The 23477-nt window shown below is 47.5% G+C and overlaps 1 protein-coding gene across 1 annotated transcript in view; it reads left to right on the forward strand.

Moving 5' to 3' along the window:
- The window catches only part of hmcn2 (hemicentin 2), a gene marked incomplete at its 5' end in the record, with an annotated part of 41779 nt that overhangs the window by 1997 nt on the left and 16305 nt on the right, over positions 1-23477 (forward strand). The window contains 38 exons of the mRNA XM_083673041.1: positions 230-388; positions 835-957; positions 5606-5777; positions 5894-6000; positions 6152-6272; positions 6358-6621; positions 6779-6923; positions 7367-7488; positions 7786-8061; positions 8532-8673; positions 9015-9142; positions 9924-10037; positions 10159-10317; positions 10543-10752; positions 11724-11819; positions 12006-12133; positions 12237-12381; positions 12710-12822; positions 13385-13544; positions 13656-13815; positions 15597-15724; positions 15903-16154; positions 16907-16990; positions 18838-19029; positions 19167-19297; positions 19492-19639; positions 19809-19935; positions 20094-20251; positions 20383-20661; positions 20786-20925; positions 21028-21178; positions 21294-21521; positions 21642-21755; positions 21876-22063; positions 22230-22326; positions 22474-22635; positions 22971-23084; positions 23198-23394. Coding sequence (XP_083529167.1) covers positions 230-388; positions 835-957; positions 5606-5777; positions 5894-6000; positions 6152-6272; positions 6358-6621; positions 6779-6923; positions 7367-7488; positions 7786-8061; positions 8532-8673; positions 9015-9142; positions 9924-10037; positions 10159-10317; positions 10543-10752; positions 11724-11819; positions 12006-12133; positions 12237-12381; positions 12710-12822; positions 13385-13544; positions 13656-13815; positions 15597-15724; positions 15903-16154; positions 16907-16990; positions 18838-19029; positions 19167-19297; positions 19492-19639; positions 19809-19935; positions 20094-20251; positions 20383-20661; positions 20786-20925; positions 21028-21178; positions 21294-21521; positions 21642-21755; positions 21876-22063; positions 22230-22326; positions 22474-22635; positions 22971-23084; positions 23198-23394 — 5934 coding nt within the window. The remainder of the gene's footprint in view (positions 1-229; positions 389-834; positions 958-5605; positions 5778-5893; positions 6001-6151; positions 6273-6357; positions 6622-6778; positions 6924-7366; positions 7489-7785; positions 8062-8531; positions 8674-9014; positions 9143-9923; positions 10038-10158; positions 10318-10542; positions 10753-11723; positions 11820-12005; positions 12134-12236; positions 12382-12709; positions 12823-13384; positions 13545-13655; positions 13816-15596; positions 15725-15902; positions 16155-16906; positions 16991-18837; positions 19030-19166; positions 19298-19491; positions 19640-19808; positions 19936-20093; positions 20252-20382; positions 20662-20785; positions 20926-21027; positions 21179-21293; positions 21522-21641; positions 21756-21875; positions 22064-22229; positions 22327-22473; positions 22636-22970; positions 23085-23197; positions 23395-23477) is intronic.

The raw sequence follows: 23477 nt of genomic DNA on the forward strand, positions 1-23477 counted from the left end.
GCCATATAGACTGTGTTTTATATCGGTCCGTAGACCAGGAAGGAAGTAAGCTATGCTATGTAAGCTATATACTGTAGGTATGTAGACTACTTAGACGATGAAGGATTATCTATGTGTATTATAGCTCTCTAGACTAATTAGGATCATGTTCCATATTGAGTATAGGTCTGTTTCCAGAGGCCCTCAGTGATGCTGTTAGATCAGTGGTCTCTGTGTTCTCTTGTCTCAGGGGGGTGGAGACTGTCCGGAGATGAGTATAGGAGCGATCAAGAAGGCCCTGGAGATCTCCCTGCCTGGCTCATTCATCTATGTGTTCACTGACGCCAGGGCCAAGGACTACCGCCTCAAACGAGACGTGCTGCAGCTGGTGCAGCTCCGCCAGTCACAGGTACAGGACCCACTGTGCACTTACCAGGGAACATTCCACTGCAGAATGACAGAATGACTGATTTTGATATGTAATCTAACTGATATTGGTTCCCTAAGGGAAAGGAATGAGACATAACACACTCACCTACGCTAAAAGACATGTGTCTCTTGTTACACAATGTATTCCTGTATAGTAGCTACAGTCTGTGTTACCTCAAGGTAATAAATGCCATTTAGCTGACGCTTTTATCCAAAGCGACTTACATTGCAGTGAATGCATACATTTCAGTATATGTGGTCCCAGCAGGAATCAAACCCACAACCTAAGCGTTGTTAGCGCCATGCTCTACCAACTGAGCCACAGAGGACCACGAGGTACTGGTACGAAATCTTGATGATGATAAACACGTTATAACTTGTACTCAGTATAAATGTCCACCCCTGGCCCTCCTCCTTTGTACCCAGGTTGTGTTTGTGTTGACTGGGGACTGTGGAGACCGCTCCCAACCAGGGTACAGAGCCTATGAGGAGATCGCTGCCACCAGCTCAGGGCAGATCTTTCACCTGGACAAGCAGCAAGTCAATGAGGTGAGGTTCAGACGAAGAAAGTAATCTAGCTAATTCACATGATCTCTTTCACACACACACACACACGCACGTGCACACACATACACTTTATTAGGTACACCTGTTCAACTGCTCGTTAACGCAAATATCTAATCAGCCAATCACATGGCAGCAACTCAATGCATTTAAGCATGTAGACATGGTCAAGACGACCTGCTGAAGTTCAAACCGAGCATCAGAATGGGGAAGAAAGGTGATATAAGTGACTTTGAACGTGGCATGGTTGTTGGTGCCAGACGGGTTGGTCTGAGTATTTCAGAAACTGCTGATCTACTGGGATTTTCACGCACAACCATCTCTAGGGTTTACAGAGAATGGTCCGAAAAAGAGAAAATATCCAGTGAGTGGCAGTTCTCTGGGCGAAAATGCCTTGTTGATGCCAGAGGTCAGAGGAGAATGGCTAGACTGGTTCGAGATGATAGAAAGGCAACAGTAACTCAAATAACCACTCGTTACAACCAAGGTATGCAGAAGACCATCTCTGAATGCACAACACGTCGAACCTTGAAGCAGATGGGCTACAGCAGCAGAAGACCACACTGGCTGCCACTCCTGTCAGCTAAGAACAGGAAACTGAGGCTACAATTCGCATAGGCTCACCAAAATTGGACAATAGAAGATTGGAAAAACGTTGCCTGGTCTGATGAGTCTCAATTTTGAGACCAGAATTTGGCGTAAACAACATGAAAGCATGGATCCATCCTGCCTTGTATCAACGGTTCAGGCTGGTGGTGGTGGGCACACACACACACACACACCTTCATCATGAGGGTTTGATAAGTCAACACACAAGCAGATGTTTTACGAATGACAACATCATACGTAATCATAGTGTTTTTATAAAACCTTGTGAAACGGTTTAAAAGTTAATTAAACTCACCAGCAACCATATAATAGGGGTGAGCGATTTCTTTGTATCTTCAGCAGCAGCGTAACTCTACCCCAAGTCTTAGAAGCCAAAGTCAACTGGGCTAAATAACTCCCAGTCAGATCTTAAAGAAGACAGAGTTTCCTCTGTGAGAGACTCTACTATCCTGCATGTCAACATAGGAGATGGCGGGCTAAGGAGAGGGCAGCCCCACACTGGAGCCAAGCATGACTGTTCACTGGGAGGTGGCCCACTGAACCCCTGAACCTAGCTCTGTGTGTGTGTGTGTGTGTGTGTGTGTGTGTGTGTGTGTGTCTGTGTGTTTGTATGGGTCTGCTTTCTTTCAGCTCATGTTTGTCTGTGTGTGTATGTATGTATTTATGTAGGGCATGTGTGTGTGGGGGATCTGGTTCTATTAGCACTTCATAACCTCCAGCTTCATAACCTCCAGAGTGTCTGAATGTCATGTCCACATTGCAGTGATACAATGGCTCCTAGCAAGGGACTAAGGGACCACTCTAACACCTCCAGCAGAAACCAGCCCTCTGAACCTCATCCCCAGCTGGTCAAAGTGTGGATAATGCTTGATCAGGCTAGGGTGCCTTTACATATCTGAAACTGACCCATCTTACATTTGTACACAAGTGTTTTGCTTTTTGACCAGATCTCAAAGCTTTTAAGCCTGGATCCACATGGAGAACTAGTGTATTTCAGATGCATTCCGAGCCATGTGATAGTTAACTCCTGGGTGGCGTGTCTTTAATAATTAATGAAAATCCCTTAATCCTGAAATACCGCATAAGTACCACAAATCTGACTAAAATCGTCACTCTTTATATGAGTTTAATAAAGAGCGGCCAAATCAAATATACACAGTCGTTTGTGGTCTCAGGGGGAGAAGTGGAGAGAAAACAGACTGCTGATTTTACTCTCTAATCCCAGGATATGATCTGTCATGGCTTCCTTCTCTCTAACACAGCTGCCCTCTGGAACTGGCTCCAAGTCCACACAGAACAGCTCATTGTGAGACTTGTGTGTGACACTCCTTAAAACTCCTTAAGACTAAACGTGTTGTAATCAACCAAGAGATCTGCCAACAAGCCCTTGGGCAGAAAACGAACACTTAACGCGCTGTCCAAGATTGGATTTTGTTATTAATGGTCATGTCAATGGTCATCCTCAGTGTGAGAAGTGAGAGTGGTGTGAACCTGGTCAAGAGAAATCATCTGTTCTCTGTCTGGTTCCAGACCGTAATCCAGCATGGAGGATGTCTGTGCTGTGACGTGAGCCTGTAGGCTCAAACAGGATGATACAGAGACAGGTTATGAGGTCATGAGTTACTGCTGCACCATGCACAATCACTGTTTATGATCGTCTTGGCAGATTGGACAGTACATGTTTGTGTGTCTGTGTTTCAACTCACTACATGCACTCTTGACTGAAGTGGCTTGACTTCCTTTTGTAAAAGAATCATTGGTAACATTGCCCTAATGGTTTCCTCATCAGGTGGACCCAGCAGTGTGTTAAAGGGACACTGAGTGTTTAAAAGAGTGTGTAAAAAAGTGAAATGAAATCTGGTGAACATGGCTGGGGAACAAAGCCAGTCTTTGTAGTCTAGCCCCAGCTCTCACAGACAGGAAGACACATGTACTAGACCCTTGTCTTGTTGTCAGAGGGAACTGCTTGGCAGGTGTTTTGACGTTCCCATCGAGATGGAGAAGGGGGTCCATCTGGCACTGATTTGGCCTAATAGTCTGGTTCCTGGCACCCCGTCTCCCTTCTCTCAGTGGTGGTGGTGGCGGTTTAACCCCGGCGCAGGGGTAGGGTGACCCCTTTCTGCAAGGAAGTTTGTGGTCTTACTGCCCTGACCGCAGTGGGACAACCAATCACTCTGCCTGTCTAGTCGCTTGTGGGGGATTCAAAGGGCGTTAGGAAGTCCCAGTAGACAACCTCTTAGCTGGCGGAGGAAAAGAACAGCATCACCCCAGCCTTAGCTGACCTACCTCTAGCCACCCACCTCTCACTACTCCAAGACTAGCGGAGATGCTTCTTCCTGACACACCGCCATGAGCCTGTTCTACTGTTCTGTACTAAGACACGGCGGATGAGGTTTCAAAGACCCGTAGATCCCTTGGACTCCCCATGGCTATGAGAGGGAGAGGCTGTAGAACGCAGCATGTTCTTGGAGACACACCTTGGCCCAGACAGCAATGGTTCCATCTTGGTGCTCCCTGTCTCTTTGTCCAAAGCTGTGGGGAGATGGATGTCCACTCCTGCCCTGATGCTGGGGATGAAACGGACACCGGTTAGAGGCAGATGTAGGTCACTCATAAGCTGTTTCCTGCTCCGCTGGGGATGACTGCACATGTGGCAGACATTACAGCTGTTTCCAGTTGTAAACTGCGAGAGGAACCAGCTGCTGTCAGCACCCAGTGGGCCAGATACATGGAGAGGGGAGGCCTGCTAATTAAATTATCAAAGGCTTTGCTAGCTCCAATTTTCTCCATTATTCCTAAATATACAAAGATGTGTTGAATTAACCCCAATTCTCTGAGGTGTTATGTTTTCAGTTTGTTTTAGTATTTTATTATGGACACAATGCAAGCATAATGTCTGCACTCACGATTATGAAGTCAAAACAAATACAAGACCTCTGTTGCTTGTTAAGCACTTAGAATATGAAAAAAAAGGGTTCTGTCACTGAATTGAAAATCGGTTTCAATTAGTGAAATATTTCTTTTTGTGGAGGAAAAGAGACAATTATGTTTCTACCATATCATTACCATCAGAATGATTTCACTTAGAGGGTCGAGTGTACTCAAACATTGAAATTCTACATGTCCAATGTTCTACAGTGATAGAGGGAAATTATACTTGGTGATGATTGCTCCTGGAATTGAATGTAATCAGACCCTCCAGGGTTATTACAGTCTTAGCAGGCAGGAGTTGGGTAATTTTCCTCATGAGAAGTATAACATAATGACCCTCATTTCAGAGTGAAACCGCCACACTCCCATCACCCCCAGTCCTCTCAGGCCCCATCCTGCTATTTTAAGCCCAACCAATTTGACAGATAACACAGAGGCAACGCTTCAGCCATTGTTGTCCTTATTGGTCCTGCATATTGGACTTGTTAACAATAGAAATATATAACTGGATATGCCTTCCCGAAATCCCCTCCATTTACACCCACCCAGACTTGTCTAAAACCAGGAGAACAAAATCCTCTGATTCATTAAAGCTGAAGTACAGGAGGATGGCTGTGTTTGACAGGCAGTGTGCCTCCACTGTGAGAGAAACTCTTTGGGGAATTCATGCTTAAGAGTGCAGAAAACTGTATGTTATCTTTTTGACAGTTAAGCTGTTTCACAATCCTTTTGTTTATTGAGGATCCCACTGAGACTGTACTTCAGCGATGAAAGAATGGTCAGACAGACAAAGACCAGCTTGTGTTAGGGTGGACAGTTTGAGAGCAAGGTCATAGGCACATCCTTCCTGCTCTGTCCCTGTGTATTTGGGCTTCCAGAGGGGGTCTCTGACAGCGTGTCTATGAGAGGACCCAGGCAGCCACAGTCCTGTCAGTCCTCTAGCTGTGTGCCGAGATGATGATGAGGATGATGAGGATGATAATGATAATGATGAGTATGATAATGATGATGATAATGATGATGATGAGTATGATGATGATGATGAGGATGAGGATGATATTGATGATGAGGTGATGTTCTCCTCTCTTTTCAGGTCCTAAAATGGGTGGAGGAGACGGTGCAGGCTCTGAAGGTCAACCTGTTGTCCTCCAACCACGACAGTGCTCAGGAGAACCAGTGGGAGGTGCCCTTTGACCCCAGCCTCAAAGAGGTCACCGTATCACTCAGTGGTCCAGCCCCACAGATCGAGCTCAGAGATCCTCTCGGTACACCATGTGTTCATTATTTATCCTCTGAATAAATAACAAATAACATTGCATCATGAGTTAAAGATATGAATTATTTACTGAACTGATCTCTTTGATGTGTGTTTATTGCTCAGGGCGGATTGTTGGTGTGGAGCAGGGCCTCACAGAGCTACTGAATATTCCAAACTCAGCTCGTGTTGTTAACCTAAAGTTCCCCCGGACTGGAGCCTGGACTCTAAAGGTACGTGATCCTAACATGTCTATATTCATCCTTCATGCATCAACATAATGTTGACAACATCAACACAACATACAGTAATCATGAGATGAGATAACCCCTTCAACCACCTTTGATTCACAATACGTGAACTAAATTCCCCCTCTATGTCCAGGTGGGCTGCAGTGGCCGTCACACTCTGAGGGTAACAGGGGTCAGTAACCTGGACTTCCGGGCCGGGTTCTCCAGCATACCCGTTTCTGAGTTCAACCATACCAGGGAGAGACCCATCAAAGGTACTTTGTACAGTATGTGTATAAGTGCACTGTGTATACACTGTGTCGATGCAATACAAACAGATGGTCTCCTCTCATCTCTCAGGAGTTCCAGCCCATGTGTTGCTGAAGTGTACAGGACTGAAGATCCCTGGTCAGATCAGTCACGTAGAGTTAGTGTCTGGATCTGGACGCTCCCTACGGACCCTTCCTGTGCCTCTGCCTTCTGACAGGGGCAGCCGAGGACTCTGGAGCATCCCTGAATTCCGTACTCCTTCCCAGAGCTTCTTCCTGAAGGTGATTGGGAAAGATGAGGAGGGTTACCGCTTCCAGAGGCTGTCTAGTGTCTCCTACACAAACATCATCCCAGGCAAGAACCCCTTCCATCACTCTCGCCTCCTTGTCTCAAACACAACACTAGATTGATGACCATCTTGTCTCACACACAACACAAGTTTGATGACCTCGTCTGACACACAACTCCAGTTTGATGTATCACCTCTCATCTCTGTTTCCCCCTGACACAGATCCTCCAGCAGTGAGCATGCCCAGTGTGGTGAAGGGCTTTTACATGCAGCCCGCTGTGATTGGCTGCTCGGTTAGGAGCGATGTTCCCTATAGGCTGAGATTCACCAGGAGCGGAGTCAATCTTGGGGAGGAAAAGTCCTTTCAGTGAGTCTCCTTGTTTTGGTTGAGGTTGATTTGACATCCTCTTGGATGACACAGCCATATGCACTTATTACCCGCTGTAAAACCACTAATTAGGTCATTCAGTGGGACAAAGTGCGCTGTTACCACTTACGAGGTCTGTAAAGCATTAGTGCTGATGGAGTCTGTTGCAATTTCTTTGTGCTTCAATCAGTCAACTGGTATACACAGTCAGTGTTGTGTACATTACGCAATACGCATTGGATTGTGTCATCTTGGAAAATTAACAAAGCATGATTTTTTTTTGCATTCTGACACTCTGTTTTGAATTACATGCATGGAATGAAGATGACTTTTGGTGAACGGTATTCACTGGTCTCTGTGCCAGAGAGGCTAATTGTTAGTGATCTAAGAATACCCTATTCCCATCAGCGTTCACCTGCCAGATAACTGTTGATATATCGCAGGTCCTCTGCCAAAGCATCATGGGAAATCGCCCATGCCTCAGGTGAAGATGAGGGTCCCTATGAGTGTATCGCTCAGAGCAGTGCAGGGCTGGGACGCGCCCTTACACAGCTGACAGTGAGAGGTACGTCAGAACACACACATGCACACACACACACACACACACACACACACACACACACACACACACACACACATACATCCACGCATACACTTGAGATCACAGAACTAGTAAGGCTTTGAAAACCATTCCAAAAAGTCTTATCATAGATTGATTATATGAAACCATTTATATAAATTTTAATATAAACCATGCCATTCCAAATGTTTGCATTTACAATAAACTGTTTCTGTACTGTTTGTTCAGTGCTGATAGTGTACTGTTTGCCTCAGTGTTGACTCTGTGTTTCCTATGAGACAGAGCCCCCTCCAGTACTGAAGACCCCAGTGAACGTTAGCTCATCTGTGGGGGCCGTGGCTGTGCTGTCCTGCCAGGTGGAAGGCTCCATGCGCCACAACCTGACCTGGCAACGGGAGGGCCGTACCATCCTGGCTCACACGGGGAGAGTGAGACTTCTCCAAGACTCTTCTTCCCTGGAGATCAGCGAGGTGCAGCCCCAGGACGCTGGGCAGTACCAGTGTGTGGCCACCAACACCCAAGGAGACAGCAGAGTGACAGTGTGGCTGCTGGTTCCAGGTACAGTAACGTAGCTGGAGCACACCGCTCATCTGCTTAACCACTTAACTCACCGGGGCCTCATCCCTCCTCCAGGACCCTGTCATCTGGTTTCTATTATTGCCCCAGCCTCACCGCAAAAAGGATTTATCCACTTCTCCAGAAACGCTCCCAGTCAGAGCATGTTTCAAATCAGCCAAATTGATGCAAGTTGAAAATTGCGGCTTCTATCGAGGGGGGCCATGGCCTCAGACGCTTGTAATGCGTTTGAAAAAACGACCAAACAAATTTGAAACATGTCTCTCACTGTGAACCGCTGGTCATGACGTCAGACCTGCGCTGTTAATCACGCTGTGTCCCAGACTATCCGAGGTTTACCAGAGCTTAGCCATGACGAGCAGGCTCTTTAATAAATGATTTATCATAAAGCCATGACTGGGCAGTGAGTCACCAGCTCTTTCCTATGGATGCTCTCTCTCTCTACTCCACAGAGGCCCCTTCTGTGGTAGTCAACTCCCAGAGCCAGGTCTTCTCCAGGGGGGCGGAGGTCCGCCTCGTTTGCACCGCGTCCGGATCCCCCCCTCCTCTGCTCTTCTGGAGTCGTGGAAACATCTTCCTCACTAATCGACCAAGGTGCAGGAACAGGAAATCTCTGCCCACTCTAGAACTCCAGGAGAGCAGCCTTAGATTTGCATTCTCCTTCAGCCACCCACTATGAATATACACACGTCACATCTTGTTTGTGTCACTTTACAGTTACATCATGCAATTCAAAATCTTATTCCAGACTTTTTACATTCTATGACTGTTTATACATATTCAAAAGAAATCTGCCACAAGCAATCCAAGAATCTCCCTTGCTTGGAATAGCAGGAGTTTTGTGATGAATTTGACTTGAGACATCTGTGTTTGGAATCAGAAAAGAATCAACAAACATGAATTCCCATGGCTGATGTCTGTCTTACATGATACAGGATGAACATATCCAAACATGGCGTCCTGACAATCAAAGAGGCCCTCCCAGAGGATGCTGGGAACTACACGTGCCTGGCGACCAATAAGGCTGGAACAGCAACTCAGTCGCTGTCTCTCAGCTATGCGGGTGGGTGGGTGTGTGGCAGTGACATGTCCTCATTAGGTTGTGCTACAGTACCTCTAGAAACGCTGTGTTTCCCATTAAGATTCTGGTTCAACTCAAACTTTCTCTGTTCTTAGTCGCTCTGACCCCAGGCAGACATTTCTACAGTTCAGAGTAAGGTAGTTTGATATGTTTTCTGTCATCCCAATCATTTTTAAAGTGCTTTTGAATGTCTGAGTGATTCATGTTGTTTCGGATGTGCTAACTATGTCAAGCTCAAGATTGACAGTGGCACATTTCACCCTGTCTTGCACAGTGGGTTGTTGCTTCCCTGTGTGGGTAGGGCTGACAGTCATCAGGATGCATTTTTAGCCTAGCTGTCAGTGAGAGCTTGACAGAGGGCACTGCACTGATGGACCACGGCAGCTTCCCCCTGGAGCCTGCTGGTTTTATACTCACTTTTGTCTGCCAGTGTCATTTTCAACAACATTGATCTGTCAAGACACCAAGAGCCTGGCAGGAAACATCATGTCATCCTTTCAGCTGTCCCTCTCTCTGTTCCCGTAGCGCCTGGCCCGTCTCTCTGTTGACACATGAAGCGTGTGAAATGTCAGCTCAACTTCTATATTTACCCCTGTCTGGGCTGGTGCCCAGTCAATTGACAGAATTAAATACACATTACTTTTGCTATTATTGTCACGTAGAGCATTGTGAGCATGACTGTTGATTTGGTCGATAATACAAATCCTTTGGTCTTGTTTATGAGCTATGCTCTATCTTGGTTTCCTCCTCACTCCTCCTGCAGAGCTGCCCAGTATTTCTGTGGTGCAGCAGGTTGTCCTGGTGGCAGTTGGGGGTGACGCGACTCTGCAGTGCAGAGCCACAGGCGTCCCACCTCCTCTGGTCCAATGGTTCAAAGGTAAATACATACTGATCACTTGTGTCATAGAAGTACACACATTACAGTGACATTTGCTTTACGGAAAAACCCAACGTGTGTCTGTATGTTTATTCTCGATGGGTTCTGGCTTTTTTTTCAGGTGATCTGCAAGTGGGCTCCGTGCCTTTTGCTGAGCAGGATGCGCATCGCGGGATGCTGCAGATTCACGGGGTGCAGGAGATGGATGCGGGGGAGTACAGCTGTGTGGCTAGCAGCTCTGCTGGAACCTCCTCCGCTACTGTCATCCTGGAGGTTGGAGGTGAGGCCAGCCAATTAAAACAGTTTTACTGTACTCAAACAACACCACTTTCAGATTACTGGTAACAAAAGTATGGTATTGTACGCTTTACTGTATATAGACCTAGCAGCCTAATTTGTACACCTACAGCCTAAAATGTTTTTGGGTTTTTTTACAGCGTGGTTCTACCTCTATGAGTGCATTGTATTTGAGTATATAGCTTCTCCCGTTCGTTCTCCCAAACAGCGGGTCCTCTATTCTCCGAGGCTCCGGTTGACATCTCAGCAGGCGTGGGGGACAATGTCTCGCTGCCCTGTGTTGCCCGTGGTTTCCCGTTGCCCACAGTGACGTGGCGCAGAGAGGATGGGAGACCAATCATCAGTAAGGCAGACAGCAGCAGCAGCAGCAGCAGTGGTGGAGCTGTGCAGGTGGAGACAGGACATCTCCTGATCCAGAGTGAGTCACACATCGTTCTCCCACCACCACCTCCACACTGACAGCCTGGCTCATTCAGGCACCTAACATAACCTCCGCTGAGCAAGTCTCTAACGAGCATGGCTGACATACTTGGAATGAATAAATATAGAAGAGGTGACGCTCTTCAGATCATATTTAGTAAACGTTTTCTTAAGAGTGTGAGTGTAACAGAATACAGCTGGCACTGGTGAATTATCACAGCGTCTCCCGCTCTCCCCTTTCTCCCTCAGTGAAGGTTAGGGCGTTCAAGCACTTTTTGGGGGGAAACAGGGTTAAGTGAAATAGAACTGTATTCTGTGGGGCCCTTTTGGCCCGTGACTTTGTCCTTGGCTTCAGAAAGAGAGCATTTGCACAGCCAGGCTCTTCAATGTTTATAGGCTGTGTTACGTTTTATTGGAGAGGAACAGTAGTATTCGCATAGAGAAGCGGACCCCTCTGTGGCTGCTGACCTGATTTGGTCGAAGTGCAGCAGATGGATCTGTCTTACCTGGCATTGTTCAGAGTGACATTGTCCAGTGACCTCTTTAGAAATGTGTCAGATGTGTGCATATTGTACACACATGAGACCCTGTTTACTCTTACAGTGCATGTGTTGACATCAACCATTTAGACAGGCAATTCATCATAATATGTGTCCATGAGGTTTGGTTTGACAGTATGTAGACTGTGTTTGAGCCATGCAGCCAGCTGTACCACATTATACCTAATTCTATTTCTCACTATTTAAATAACTCAAATGACAATATAATAAAAAAAAACTGTAAAACAGTATTGATGAAATAAATATAAGTTGTATGTGCTTGTCATCAGTTCTAAACTCTTCAACACATTACCTTTATCATAGCCTACTGAGGTTGCATGGAGATATATTGCCTCCATAAATCTGAATTTGGTTATGAAAACTACTTTCTGTCAGCGTTGAGGGACTGTAAACACAAGTTTGTCCACAGGTGTCTGGCTGGGGGATGATGGCCTGTATATCTGTGAGGCCAAGAATCAGTTTGGAGCCATCAGGACTGAAGCAAGAGTCAGTGTCACTGGACTGGGTTAGTGCTGTACTCTTGCTTTCCCCTCCCGATAGATAACACCAGTATGTCACAGACCATGCAAAGCATCCACGTTGCTGCCTCTGCCCATAATAGTTTAAATTGACCTGCACTATTTTCCCAGCTGCTGCTTTGTATTTCTGTCTGTCTGCCTCATGTAATGGTATCCCCCGTCTTTGTCCACAGAGCTCCCTCTTTTGGCCCAGGGTGCCCCCGTTCTCACCACTGTGATTGGTCAATCCCTTAACATTCCCTGTATGCTATTGGATGGAATACCCTTACCCGACAGACACTGGACCCACAATGGAAAACCAGTGAGGATAGCCTTTTGTTTGTCTTAGAAAATGTGTTTTTATCATTATATATAACATAATAATTCATGATATGATAATAACATCATCCATTACTTGTCCATAGCTGCAACTGAGTGGTAGAGCCTTCCTCAGGAGCGATGGTAGTCTGCACATCGAGAGGGCAGCCCCAGAGGATGCTGGGACATACGTTTGCACAGCGGTGAATGTAGCTGGGTCGGTGAACATATCTGTCAGCCTGGAGGTCCATGGTGAGAGGGCTTATTTACTCAACTCTCTCTATACAAGGGTACATTATAGAGTAGGTCCTCCAGAGAGCAGAGACTCATCTAGTTAGCCCAAGAATGTATTGACTCAGTATGGAAAACAACAACATCTTAAATGACTTGACCACCTGCTGTTATAGTTGGGAGAGTGATTCATTTACCGCATGCTTTGATGGATGTAGTATGGTTCATAATCAAGTTATAATGAAGAAATTACCTGAACACTGATGCTGTTGACTAAGTCCAGTGATAATTCCGTGGCCCTGGTTGTCCATACCCAGTAGACAGCTGAAGTTGTGACCTACTTTCCCAGTGCCCCCTGAGATCAGCGCTGGTCCATACCACTACATAGCCAACGAGGGCGTGGCAGTCACCCTATCATGTGTTTCCAGCGGAGTTCCCAAGCCAACTGTTGTCTGGTCCAAGGTAGGATGTCACGCTTTTTTTTTTTTTGCTCGAAAGCTACTTTTCGCTAATGAAGGTTTTGGCCCCATCCCACGGAACACTTGTCAAATTATGACCATGTGTCAAATTATGGAACTTTTCACATTAAAATCTAGTGGGGACACATTTTATGATCCATCCATCATAAGATTAATGACCATTAAGATAATGTAAATCACCATTAAACATATGTAACTTTATTGTATACTGTATATCATAGAGCTGTGTCAGGGGAGGGTTTTTTTCATAGCCAAGTACCATGCATTCTCAGATAAGTACACTACTTCGAGTAAATTTCTATTCTTGTCAGATGAAAGTGAGTCTGCAAAAGCCATCTTGTGTTCAAAGGGGAAGTATGTGCGTAGCAGTGTGTGTGTGTGTGTGTGTGTGTGTGTGTGTGTGTGTGTGTATGTGCATGCACACGCTAGAGAGAGAGAGAGTTTGGGGAGGGGGGCACTATAATTACAGCAGGCATCGGAAGTTGGGCTTTGAACTTTTGGTGTGTGCGTGTATCCGGGCTTCACACTACCTGATGTGCCCCCAGGGAAGGGAGCCCCTGCCCAGGGACAGATCATCCCCCCAGTCAGACCCTGATGGCTACCTCCACATCCTCAACCCCACCGCAGAGGACGCTGGCATTTACATCTGCACAGCCACCAGTGCAGTGGGCTACTCTAGCCGGGAGATCCAACTCAGTGTCAACAGTAAGGAACTGAACATTCACTCATATAAAGGGCTTGTGCCTGTGATTACAGCTAGTTGAAAGGCAAAATAGGGGACCTCTCTCTTATAGTATATGTTTCCCTTTTCCCCAGCCAAGCCTAAGATTGTAGGTATGAGTGGTCTAGACAACACAGTGAAGATGGCTGCCGAGGTGGGTTCAGAGGTCATCCTCCCCTGTGATGTCCAGGGCAGTCCCTCTCCACTGGTCACATGGAGCAGGAACGGCCAGCCCATCCCACCAGTCACAGCCTGGTAAGAGGAAGTCTCATCTCATCTCCTCCCATTGCTTCGGCTCACACTACAGCAACAATGCAGTGAATTGGTAAATAGGCCATAAAAGACAAGCATCTAACCATACCAAGGCGGTTACCTTACCCCTAACTAACCCACTGCTTTTACAAGTCTCTTTGATTGAAGCCGGCCGCTATCCAAAGCAGCCATTAATGGTTGGAGCTTATTTAGTGGTGCCTTTTGAAGGCAGTCAGGCAGTCAGGCAGTAAGTCAGGCAGGAAGACAAAGCAGTCTGGCACTGGGCTGTGTGTGCAGACGTATGGAACAGCCTCCTCTCTGTGAGGAGGAACATCTGGTCCCACAGGGCTCTCTCATCCCTGTGTCTGTGGTGGCGGTGTACAGACATGCAGACCAACTGGGGACTAGCCACCCCACAGTCTAGTTGGGAATAGACAACTGTGATGAGAAGAAGACCCACCAGCTTCGACCAGACAGACCATCTGTCTCCGGAGGACTGGAGATCGAGTGACAGAGTTGAAAGAAGTCGCGATTGTCTGCTTGACTGAAGCTGGCTGGCCCATGTGGGGCTCGTTGTCTGGTTGAATGAGGCTGGATGGCTGTGGGGCCCGGAAGGAGAAACATGGGGGAGGGAGGGAGGAGAGGGGGAGGGGTGTGCTTGCTGGGAAGACGGGAGGAAACCCTGACAGCGGAAGAGAGAGACAGAAGTCCGGCCTGTTTGACGATCAGGTCCCCTGTGGATCTCCTGCCATAAAATCACATGTTGATTCTTTACCAGGCCTGTGTGATGAGAATAACACACCTCCACCAACAACCTCCCCCCCCCCCCCCCCCCCCCCGGGCCCTCCAGAAGAGTGTACACTGTGGCGAGCAGTGGTATTCAGCAGGGTTCATTCTCTCCCTCCAGGAGTCCCCCATTCCCAAGCTCAGCCGGTGTGAACAGAGGGAGCTGATTGTTGAAATAACTCAGTCAGTGGGTGTTCAGAATGAAGCTTTCACACTGTGCCACAGACCTGCTGTAGAGAGAGAGAGCTAGCACAGCTGGAGAGGAGAGGAGAGGAGAGCAGCCCCACACTGGGTCAGGAGAGCTGCACTCAGCCCTCTCTGATTAGCCCAATTTGTCCCCGTCAGCCTTTGTACACAGATAAGTTGACACCAATGTGTGGAAGAATGGGGGGAAGATATATGGAGCTAAGTGGTTGGGTCATTTCTCCAGCGAGTGCGTTGGTCTTTGCTAAACTGGTGTAGATTGACCACTGCAGAGTCAATAATGTATGCTACTGGTTTTCCAAGATCTGTTTTAAACAATAGGGGGGAGCTGAGTCTTACAGCCACATGTGCAGTGTTGTAATAGAGAGGTCATTATGGTTGAGCTTGCTTCCACTGAAATGAACATGTTATTGTTATCATTTAGTTGCTTAGCAGACACACTTATCTCAGATCAATCTCAGAGCTCTGTTTATATTTCTGCATATTATCCATTTATACAGCTGCATAGCTACTGAAGCAAATCAGGTTATGGCTCAAAGATTTATAACTTTTCAGTTACCTGTTTTTGACATGAAGTATACACACGCACACGCACACGCGCGCGCGCACACACACACACACACACACACACACACACACACACACACACACACACACACACACACACACACACACATAGACACACAGACATACACACACAGCTACACACAAACTGTCTCACACACACACTCACACAAACAAAAGAGTTGACTCAGAGGTCTTCCCTTGAACCCTGACCCCTAACCCTTCCCCAGGTTCACCGTGCTGTCTTCTGGGTCTCTGAAGATCACTGATGTCCGACTAATTGATAGTAAACTTTACACCTGCACTGCGGCAAACCCAGCAGGGAACGTGTCCCTCAACTACAATTTACACATACAAGGTACCTCTTTATGATTCACACTCAGAGTTCTCAGAATTTTAGATCAATGAGAATTGTTCACTTTGTTTTTTCACGATGCTGTCATACTGCTACAATGTCTGGAAATTCAGCAAGTATGCTAAACAGGCAAATAGAGATCTAGAGACAGAAACTTTGTTTGCTATTGTTTGTTTGTCAGCCAAGCCCAGGATTCAGACGGGGCCCTCCTTGCTGAAGGCTCTGATTGGTCAGACGGTGACTCTGCCGTGTGTGGTTCAGGGGGAGCCCAGCCCTGAGCGCAGCTGGTTCCACAACGGGCTTCCTGTTGGAACCGGGGATCCTGCAGCCCTCAGGATCCACAGGGTCAGCCTCTCTGACCAGGGCACCTACAATTGTGTGGCCAAGAACAGTGCTGGACAGGACACCATGGAGCTCAACCTGGAGGTGCTAGGTGAGCTTCTGGAATATAGCTTCACCCTCCCAATTTGCCGCCACTTATCCATTCATCAGTCGATGCTCACCCCATACATACAGCTAAGATGGAAAATTGGATAATAAATCAAAAAAAGCTAAATCATTTCATATTGAAAAAAGGCTCCATAGCTATTCCTATAACTGATATGTTCCAGGTTTATATAAGAGCAAACTGCCTCATTTCAAGAACATATGAGCTCAGTCTTTGGAGGTGGATTCTCTGGAAGTGTCTCCATACGCTCACAGTACAAGAAGTCCTATGAACCTCTTTATCTGGCCAGTGCATGGATCAGTCTGTTTGTGGGTGTAAGGGGTTGATTGAGCTGCTCTTTGACCTTAAAAGACACTGCTGGCTGAGGCATGGGTTAGGGGTTGTCAGAGCTTAAAGTTAACGAGCCTGTAGGGGGCACAGGAGACATGACTCATATTGTCAGGGCAAATAAAACAGAAATGTTCTCCTCACCCCTAGGATTAACCCTTTCACCCATGCTTTGCTTTGCTAAAATTTACTCTAGCTGAACCTTATCTCTCAATGTCACTCTTTACACAGGTCTCAAATTTTACACCCACAACAGACCTACAGAAGCCCTCATTCCAAACTCTAAACCTATACAACCTGTGATGCTAAATAAACCCTGTATCTAATCCATATTGCAGCCGTCCAAATGCTATATTTCTTTCCTAATCCCCCTTTTGCTCCATCACACTGAACCTATTCTGTTTCCACAGAGGCTCCGTCGTTTGCACAGGCTGGAGATGCCATAATGGAGAAAGTGGCTAGCAGCAAGGTCACCATCCCCTGCCCTGCTGAAGGTAGGACAAGATTTATGGATCAGTCAGTTTACGGGAAACAGACAAAACGAGTCGTCAGGCAATTTACTGTCAGACCATAGCAAACAGTTCCACTGGACCCTATTTCAGATCAGTTTTGAGGAAACTTTTTAGTTTCATCACTCCCAGAGAAAGCTGCAATGGAAAAGTAGGACAAAGGTGTGGATTCGCACCTTCAAAGCATTACTGTTATATCCAGAGGCTTTTAGTTGTCAAAGCTGTGGAGAAAATGTGTTTCGCAATACCCCTGCTGCCACCCTTTCATTCTGTCGTGCCATTTACATGTGTCTGTGGCTCTCAGCATGCTTGAGAAAGGCAACGGTCTTATCAGGTGTGTGTGTGTGCATGAGACAGGGTACATTCTTTCATGTTTTTAAGCCCATCAAGCTTCTCTCTGACATGGCATGTAAATAGGTGTTGTTTGTATGGAAACATGCCATGGTAACGAAGGTGAGGAGTGGGGCTAATGTGGAGCAACAGCTGGAACATCATTCTGCCTGCTGCCTCTCCAGGGCCTTGGCCACATCTGCTTTCCTCTGTGAGGGGGCCTGCTGGGAGAGGAATCCTAATTACAGGCTGCTGCTGGCAGATAATAGACAGCGATGTCTGGGGTGCTGCAGCTCCACCACGGAGCAGGGGAGGACGACCGGCTCCTCTGGCCATCTCTGGAGAACCCAGCCTGCCAGGCAGGCAGGCAGGCCCTCTCACAGAGCACACGCAGGGGTGCTCTCAGTCACAGCCCCAGGCAGCACTATGAGACTCCAAGGAAACAATGACTTGTCACTGGATTCAATGGATTGTTTCATAGAGATGTGTATGGTATCGAGGGATGGATGATGAAAGAGGGCTCTGGCATAAGGAGATTATTATGTTTTACAAACATGACCTATAACAGAAGAACCAGTTGTTTAAAAACACATGGAAGACATCATAGGAGGGCTTCGTGAACCCAAACAAATAAATGCAGTCTTTAATGAGATCTTTTAACATCTAAACAGAACATCTGTACGCATTTCCTCCCAAGCAATGAGATAATAAATTCGAGTCAGTCTTCTAAACTGTAAACATGTGTTCCGCGTGGGACCGGTTGATAACATTACCTTTGGTTCCTCTCTGTCCCATGAGTTTAGTATTTTTGGACGGGGGTTGAGATGAAATGTGTGTTTAGTTTCCACAGCCTCCTCCCTGGTGTTTGGATATGCAGTGGGTCTGTAAATAGAGAGGGGACAGGGATTGCTCTCCATGCAGGAAGCTGAACCGGATGTCCATGGCTCTGTCGGACAGAGACCTGGGACTGGGTTATGGAGTAAAGGGGGTGCCCCCTAACCCCTCTTCATCCCTCCTCCCTCCATCCCCTCCATCCCCCGCTCCTGGCCCCTTTTCCACACAGTAAAGCTCCCAACACATCTGTTTTAGGCGCCAGTGCATACACATCAATGCTTTGAACTCCAACCACTCCTATTCTTACTGTCCAAGACTCTCACCTCTGATTCCAGTCATAAATCTTGACGCTAGCACTTTAAATCAGGCATCTACCGATATATTGTGTTTGGCATTTATGTGCTGTACTATGACCTTGAAGTATCCCAGCTCACCGACCGATAGGGCTCTCAGTATCCATTTGGCATGGCTTCCTCCTCCGTCCTGCTGTCCAATAGATACAGTAAATGTAGAGCCTGCTTTTTCCAGTCCGGGCGGCTTGCCCATTCGGTCCTTCTGTAGGGACAGGACTATGTTTTATTTCTGTCAGCTATGATGGATAAAGCCCATTTAAAGCCTTCCTTAGAGCCATTCACTCTCCCCTCCCTGTTGTCTCTCTACACCCGCAGGTTCACCCCCTCCCAAGGTGCGGTGGTTCAAGAACGGCCTGGAGATACATCCAGACCAATCAGAGCTTAGTGTGGCACAGGACGGCTCCCTCGTGATTGGCTCAGCATCTGCCAGTCATAGCGGGGACTTCAAGTGTGTGGCGACGAATGAGGCGGGCTCTGTTGAGCGGAAGACCCGTCTGAAAGTGAATGGTGAGAATGACACAACTCCATTCTTCATCGAGACCTGAATTCAGTGAATGATCTTTAGACACTATGGGGTGTTGATGGCTGAATTATAGCGTAGATATTCCACCATAGCATTTAATTAAGATTTTTTAACTCTCCAGTTCCCCCTGAGATCCAGGATGATGGCCAGCCTCTGAACCTGACTGTCACCCTGAAGCAGCCTCTCACTCTGGGCTGTGATGCCTTTGGCATCCCCTCTCCCATGATCGCCTGGACTAAAGATGGCCATCCTGTGAGTCACCTACTAGCCATTCATACAGGGAAACATAATTCACAAGTTCCTTTGTACCTGAAACATGCCCCTAATATCCCAATGTGATGCTATTTGTATCCAGTAACACAATGACACCTAGTGGCCACTTAGTCAATTACCATCTAATATTGTTCATGTACTAGTAAGAATCCATTGTGTTTGACTGTGTGTAGGTTCTGGAAACTCCTGGAGTGTACCAACAGAATGGGAATAGACTTCTGAGGATCTACCGGGTCCAGGCAGATCATGCCGGCCAGTTCTCGTGTACCGCCCGCAACTCAGCCGGGGAGGCCCGGAGAAACTATCACATTGTTGTACAAGGTGAGCTCTCGTACCATAGTGTAGCATAGTCGTTTTAAGCTGCATCAAAGTGGGACCCTTGTTGATTTAACATCTCTTTTTATCTGAATAGCCAAAATGAAGTTCATTTCGTGTGTGTGTGTGTGTGTGTGTGTGTGTGTGTGTGTGTGTGTGTGTGTGTGTGTGTCAGCTCCACCAGTGATCTCAGGGACGTCCAGGATACAGGAACTGGCAGTTGTGGCTGGAGAGGAAGTGGAGTTCCAGTGTCGTGTCAGCGGGCGTCCAGCTCCCAAAGTGGAATGGAGCCGGGATGGAGAGTGAGTTAACAGAAAAGGTCACACACACACACACACACACACACACACACACACACACACACACACACACACACACACACACACACACACACACACACACACACACTCACACACACATGTATCACACACACAATCACTCCTCTCTCCCCTCTCTAAAGGGTGCTGTCCCGGGATGGGGACCCCCATGTGGAGTTTCTTGAGCAAGGCCAGGTGTTGAAGGTGAAGTCAGTCAGACTGAGGGACCAGGGCCTGTACCAGTGTCTGGCCAGTAACAACGCAGGGACACAGATGCGCCAGTTCAGACTTACTGTGCAAGGTAATGCCCCCTTGTCCCCTCTAATACTAACAACCCACAAATATATGCTCATATTTTCATATGTGAATGTTAATGGTTACACTGTTCCTCTTCTCTCCTGATCCTCTGTCTCTCTCTGTGTCTCTCTCCAGTTCCCCCCACCATCAGGGGTCCCAATGGGACATCAGAGGTGTCGGTGGTGCTGGGCTTCCCCATGGTGCTGCCCTGTGATGTAGAGGGCTACCCCATGCCCAGTATCACCTGGCTGAAGGACAACCTGCCCATCGTGTCCAGTCCCCAGCTCACCTACACACGGGGTGGGCAAGCCCTGAGACTGAGGGCAGCACAGGGAGACAGCACAGGTCTCTACACCTGCCGCGCCAGCAACCCTACTGGAACCGCCCTCAAACACTACACCCTCAGTGTTCTGGGTAAGGGAACCAGGCAGGCAGAGGAAGAGTCTGGTCTTACTTGATGAAAATCAGCAGGTCTCATTTAATCATGTTTTTGTTGACAGACGTTCTAGCACAATACATTTTGACTGTCTCTGATCAGTTCCCCCACAGATTGAGGGGGGGGACTCCCTGACTTTTGGCGGTCGAGAAGAGAAAGTGCGCATCAATGACACCATGACCATGTCCTGTTTGGCCAAAGGCTTCCCTGAGCCCAAGACCCAGTGGTTCAAAGATGGACAGGTTGGTGTGTGTGTGTGTTTCTGCTATACTTTCATTCAGTGGCAAAATGTCTGTTATCTGCCAACCTATAACTGTGATGTTGTCGTCCCTGCTGTTTCCTAGTTGCTGACTGGTAACTCCCACACTGGTCTCCGTGAGGACGGTAACCTCCTTCACATCGAGAATGCCCAGCTGTCACATGAGGGACAATACACATGTGTGGTCACCAACACTGCAGGAGAGGACAAGAGAGACTTCCATATCACTATTCAGGGTCAGTGTCCATTTGGGGAAAGTGGTTTAGTTTATTCATACGACATACTTCAGCACTTCTGAGACACATTGATGCTCATACTGTATGTGATACTGACAAAACATTTTCTCTTCAGTTCCTCCCATATTCTATCGGGTCAACAATGGCGCTGCAGCCTGGGGTCTGGGAGAGGAGGAGGAGGAGGGAGGGGACAGAGATGAGATGATGACAGAGAGAAAGGAGGTGGTCCTGGGACATCCTATCAGCCTATCCTGTGAGAGTAACGCCATCCCCCCGCCCCGCCTCAGCTGGTACAGAGAAGGACGCAAACTCTCCATCGCTGATGGAGTGGTACTACTTCCAGGTGAGAGCGGAGGGGGGACTTCCTGTAGGATACACAGTTTTACCAGCATTATACATTTCCAATATGGCGTCAGTGCAGCAGTAAGTACATTGGGACGCTATGATGTTGTTTTCCTCTCAGGTGGGCAAGTGCTCCAGATCCCTCGTGTGCAGAAGGAGGATGCTGGGAAATATACGTGCCAGGCAGTGAACGAAGCAGGGGAGGACCGTATGCACTTTGAGTTGGAGGTGCTGGGTAGGCCTGCTTGATTGAGATCCCCTGTGATCATTTCGATTCATAACTCAGGATGATCTTCATAGACTCAAACGGAAATCTACGGCAGAATGTCATTTTTCCGATGTCTTCTTTGCCCAGTTCCTCCTGTGATTACCGGCCTGTTGGACGAGTTCATGGAGGAGATCGGAGCGGTGGTGAACAGCACGGTGGCTCTCCGCTGTGACGTGACCGGTCACCCAGCACCAGCCATCTCCTGGCTGAAGGACGGCGTGCCGCTGCATACAGGGACACACCACCTCATCAGCGAGGACGGGGAACAACTCCAGGTCAGGTTCCCATAGACTAGACTAGAGCGGTACACTGCTATGTTCAGCCTCAGGACTGCGCTTGACCGACAGTATTCTCATGTGATTTCATACAGCATTTCAGGTCTCACTCATATGATTTGTCAAAGTTTGCCTGTCTATAATATGATAGTCTTCTGTCTTTCAGATCCTCAGTGTGCAGGTCTCAGACATGGCTGGCTACGTGTGTGTGGCTGAAAACAAAGTCGGCACAGTTGAAAAACTCTTCAGTCTCACAGTACAAGGTAAAAGATTACATAGATTATTATCTATTTAGTACATCGCAATCGGTATCTGTTATTACACCATCATCGGAGGATTATTTCTATTCACTCCAGAGCTTTGGAGAAACTGAATATGTGTGAGAAGTGAGCTGATGTCTTCTTCTCCAGTTCCCCCGAAGATGGTTGGCCAGAAGGAGGAGGAGGTGAGTGTGATCGAGGGTCACATGGTGTCCCTGCTGTGTGACGTCCAGGCGTACCCTCCTCCAGAGATCACATGGACCAGAGACGGACAGATCCTTCAGTTCAGCACAGGCATCCACATCCTGCCAGGTCAGAGCTGGCCCTCCTCACACACCCACGCACGAACGCACACACGCACACACACACACGTGCACACACACGCGTGCACACCGGCTACAACACTCACTGCAGAGCTGACAGTGCACTCAAATGCCCAGTCAAGCAAAACAATACAACATTCATAATTGGATTTGTCTATCATTTCTCTAGTCATTCGAGACTTATTCCTTTTTTCTTTTTTTTTTTGCATTACTCAGCTTTTCTCGATCACCTACAGTTTGATCTTACGATATTATTCAAGATATACTGAATAAATCACTGCACTTTAACTGTACAATGACTTACTTGTTTACTGTTGTTTGTAGGAGGTCAGATGCTGCAGCTGCCCCGGGCCAGAGTGGAAGATGCAGGACAGTATGTCTGCACTGCCACCAACTCAGCAGGCCAGGACCAGAAGAGCATCCTGCTCAGTGTCTATGGTAAGAAATACTCACCGTGGCTCCTTGCTCACCTCTACACAAGATCTACTGTAAATAAGCCTCATAGAACCTGCTGACATTATTCCCTGCTGTATTCCTACTGTGTCCAACAGTCATGCCCATGTTGACGCCCCGCCTTGACTCTGAGTCAGAGGTCGTGACCCCTCAGGTTGGCTCGTCCGTCACGCTACGCTGTGAAGCTCGGGGTTCTCCTGAGCCTGAGATCACCTGGTACAGGAATGGGCTGCAGCTGGCCCCGGGGAACGGACTGAGGATGGACCACCGCCAGCTGGAGATCCTAGGAGTACAGGTATGCCTATAGTACTTACTCTCTTATTACCTTAACTTGGTTTCACGTTTACTCCACCTCAGGCTTTACCATTGATGAATGAT

The sequence above is a fragment of the Argentina silus genome (assembly GCF_951799395.1).
Source record: "Argentina silus genome assembly, chromosome: 7".
In the NCBI taxonomy this organism is placed as follows: Eukaryota; Metazoa; Chordata; class Actinopteri; order Argentiniformes; family Argentinidae; genus Argentina; species Argentina silus.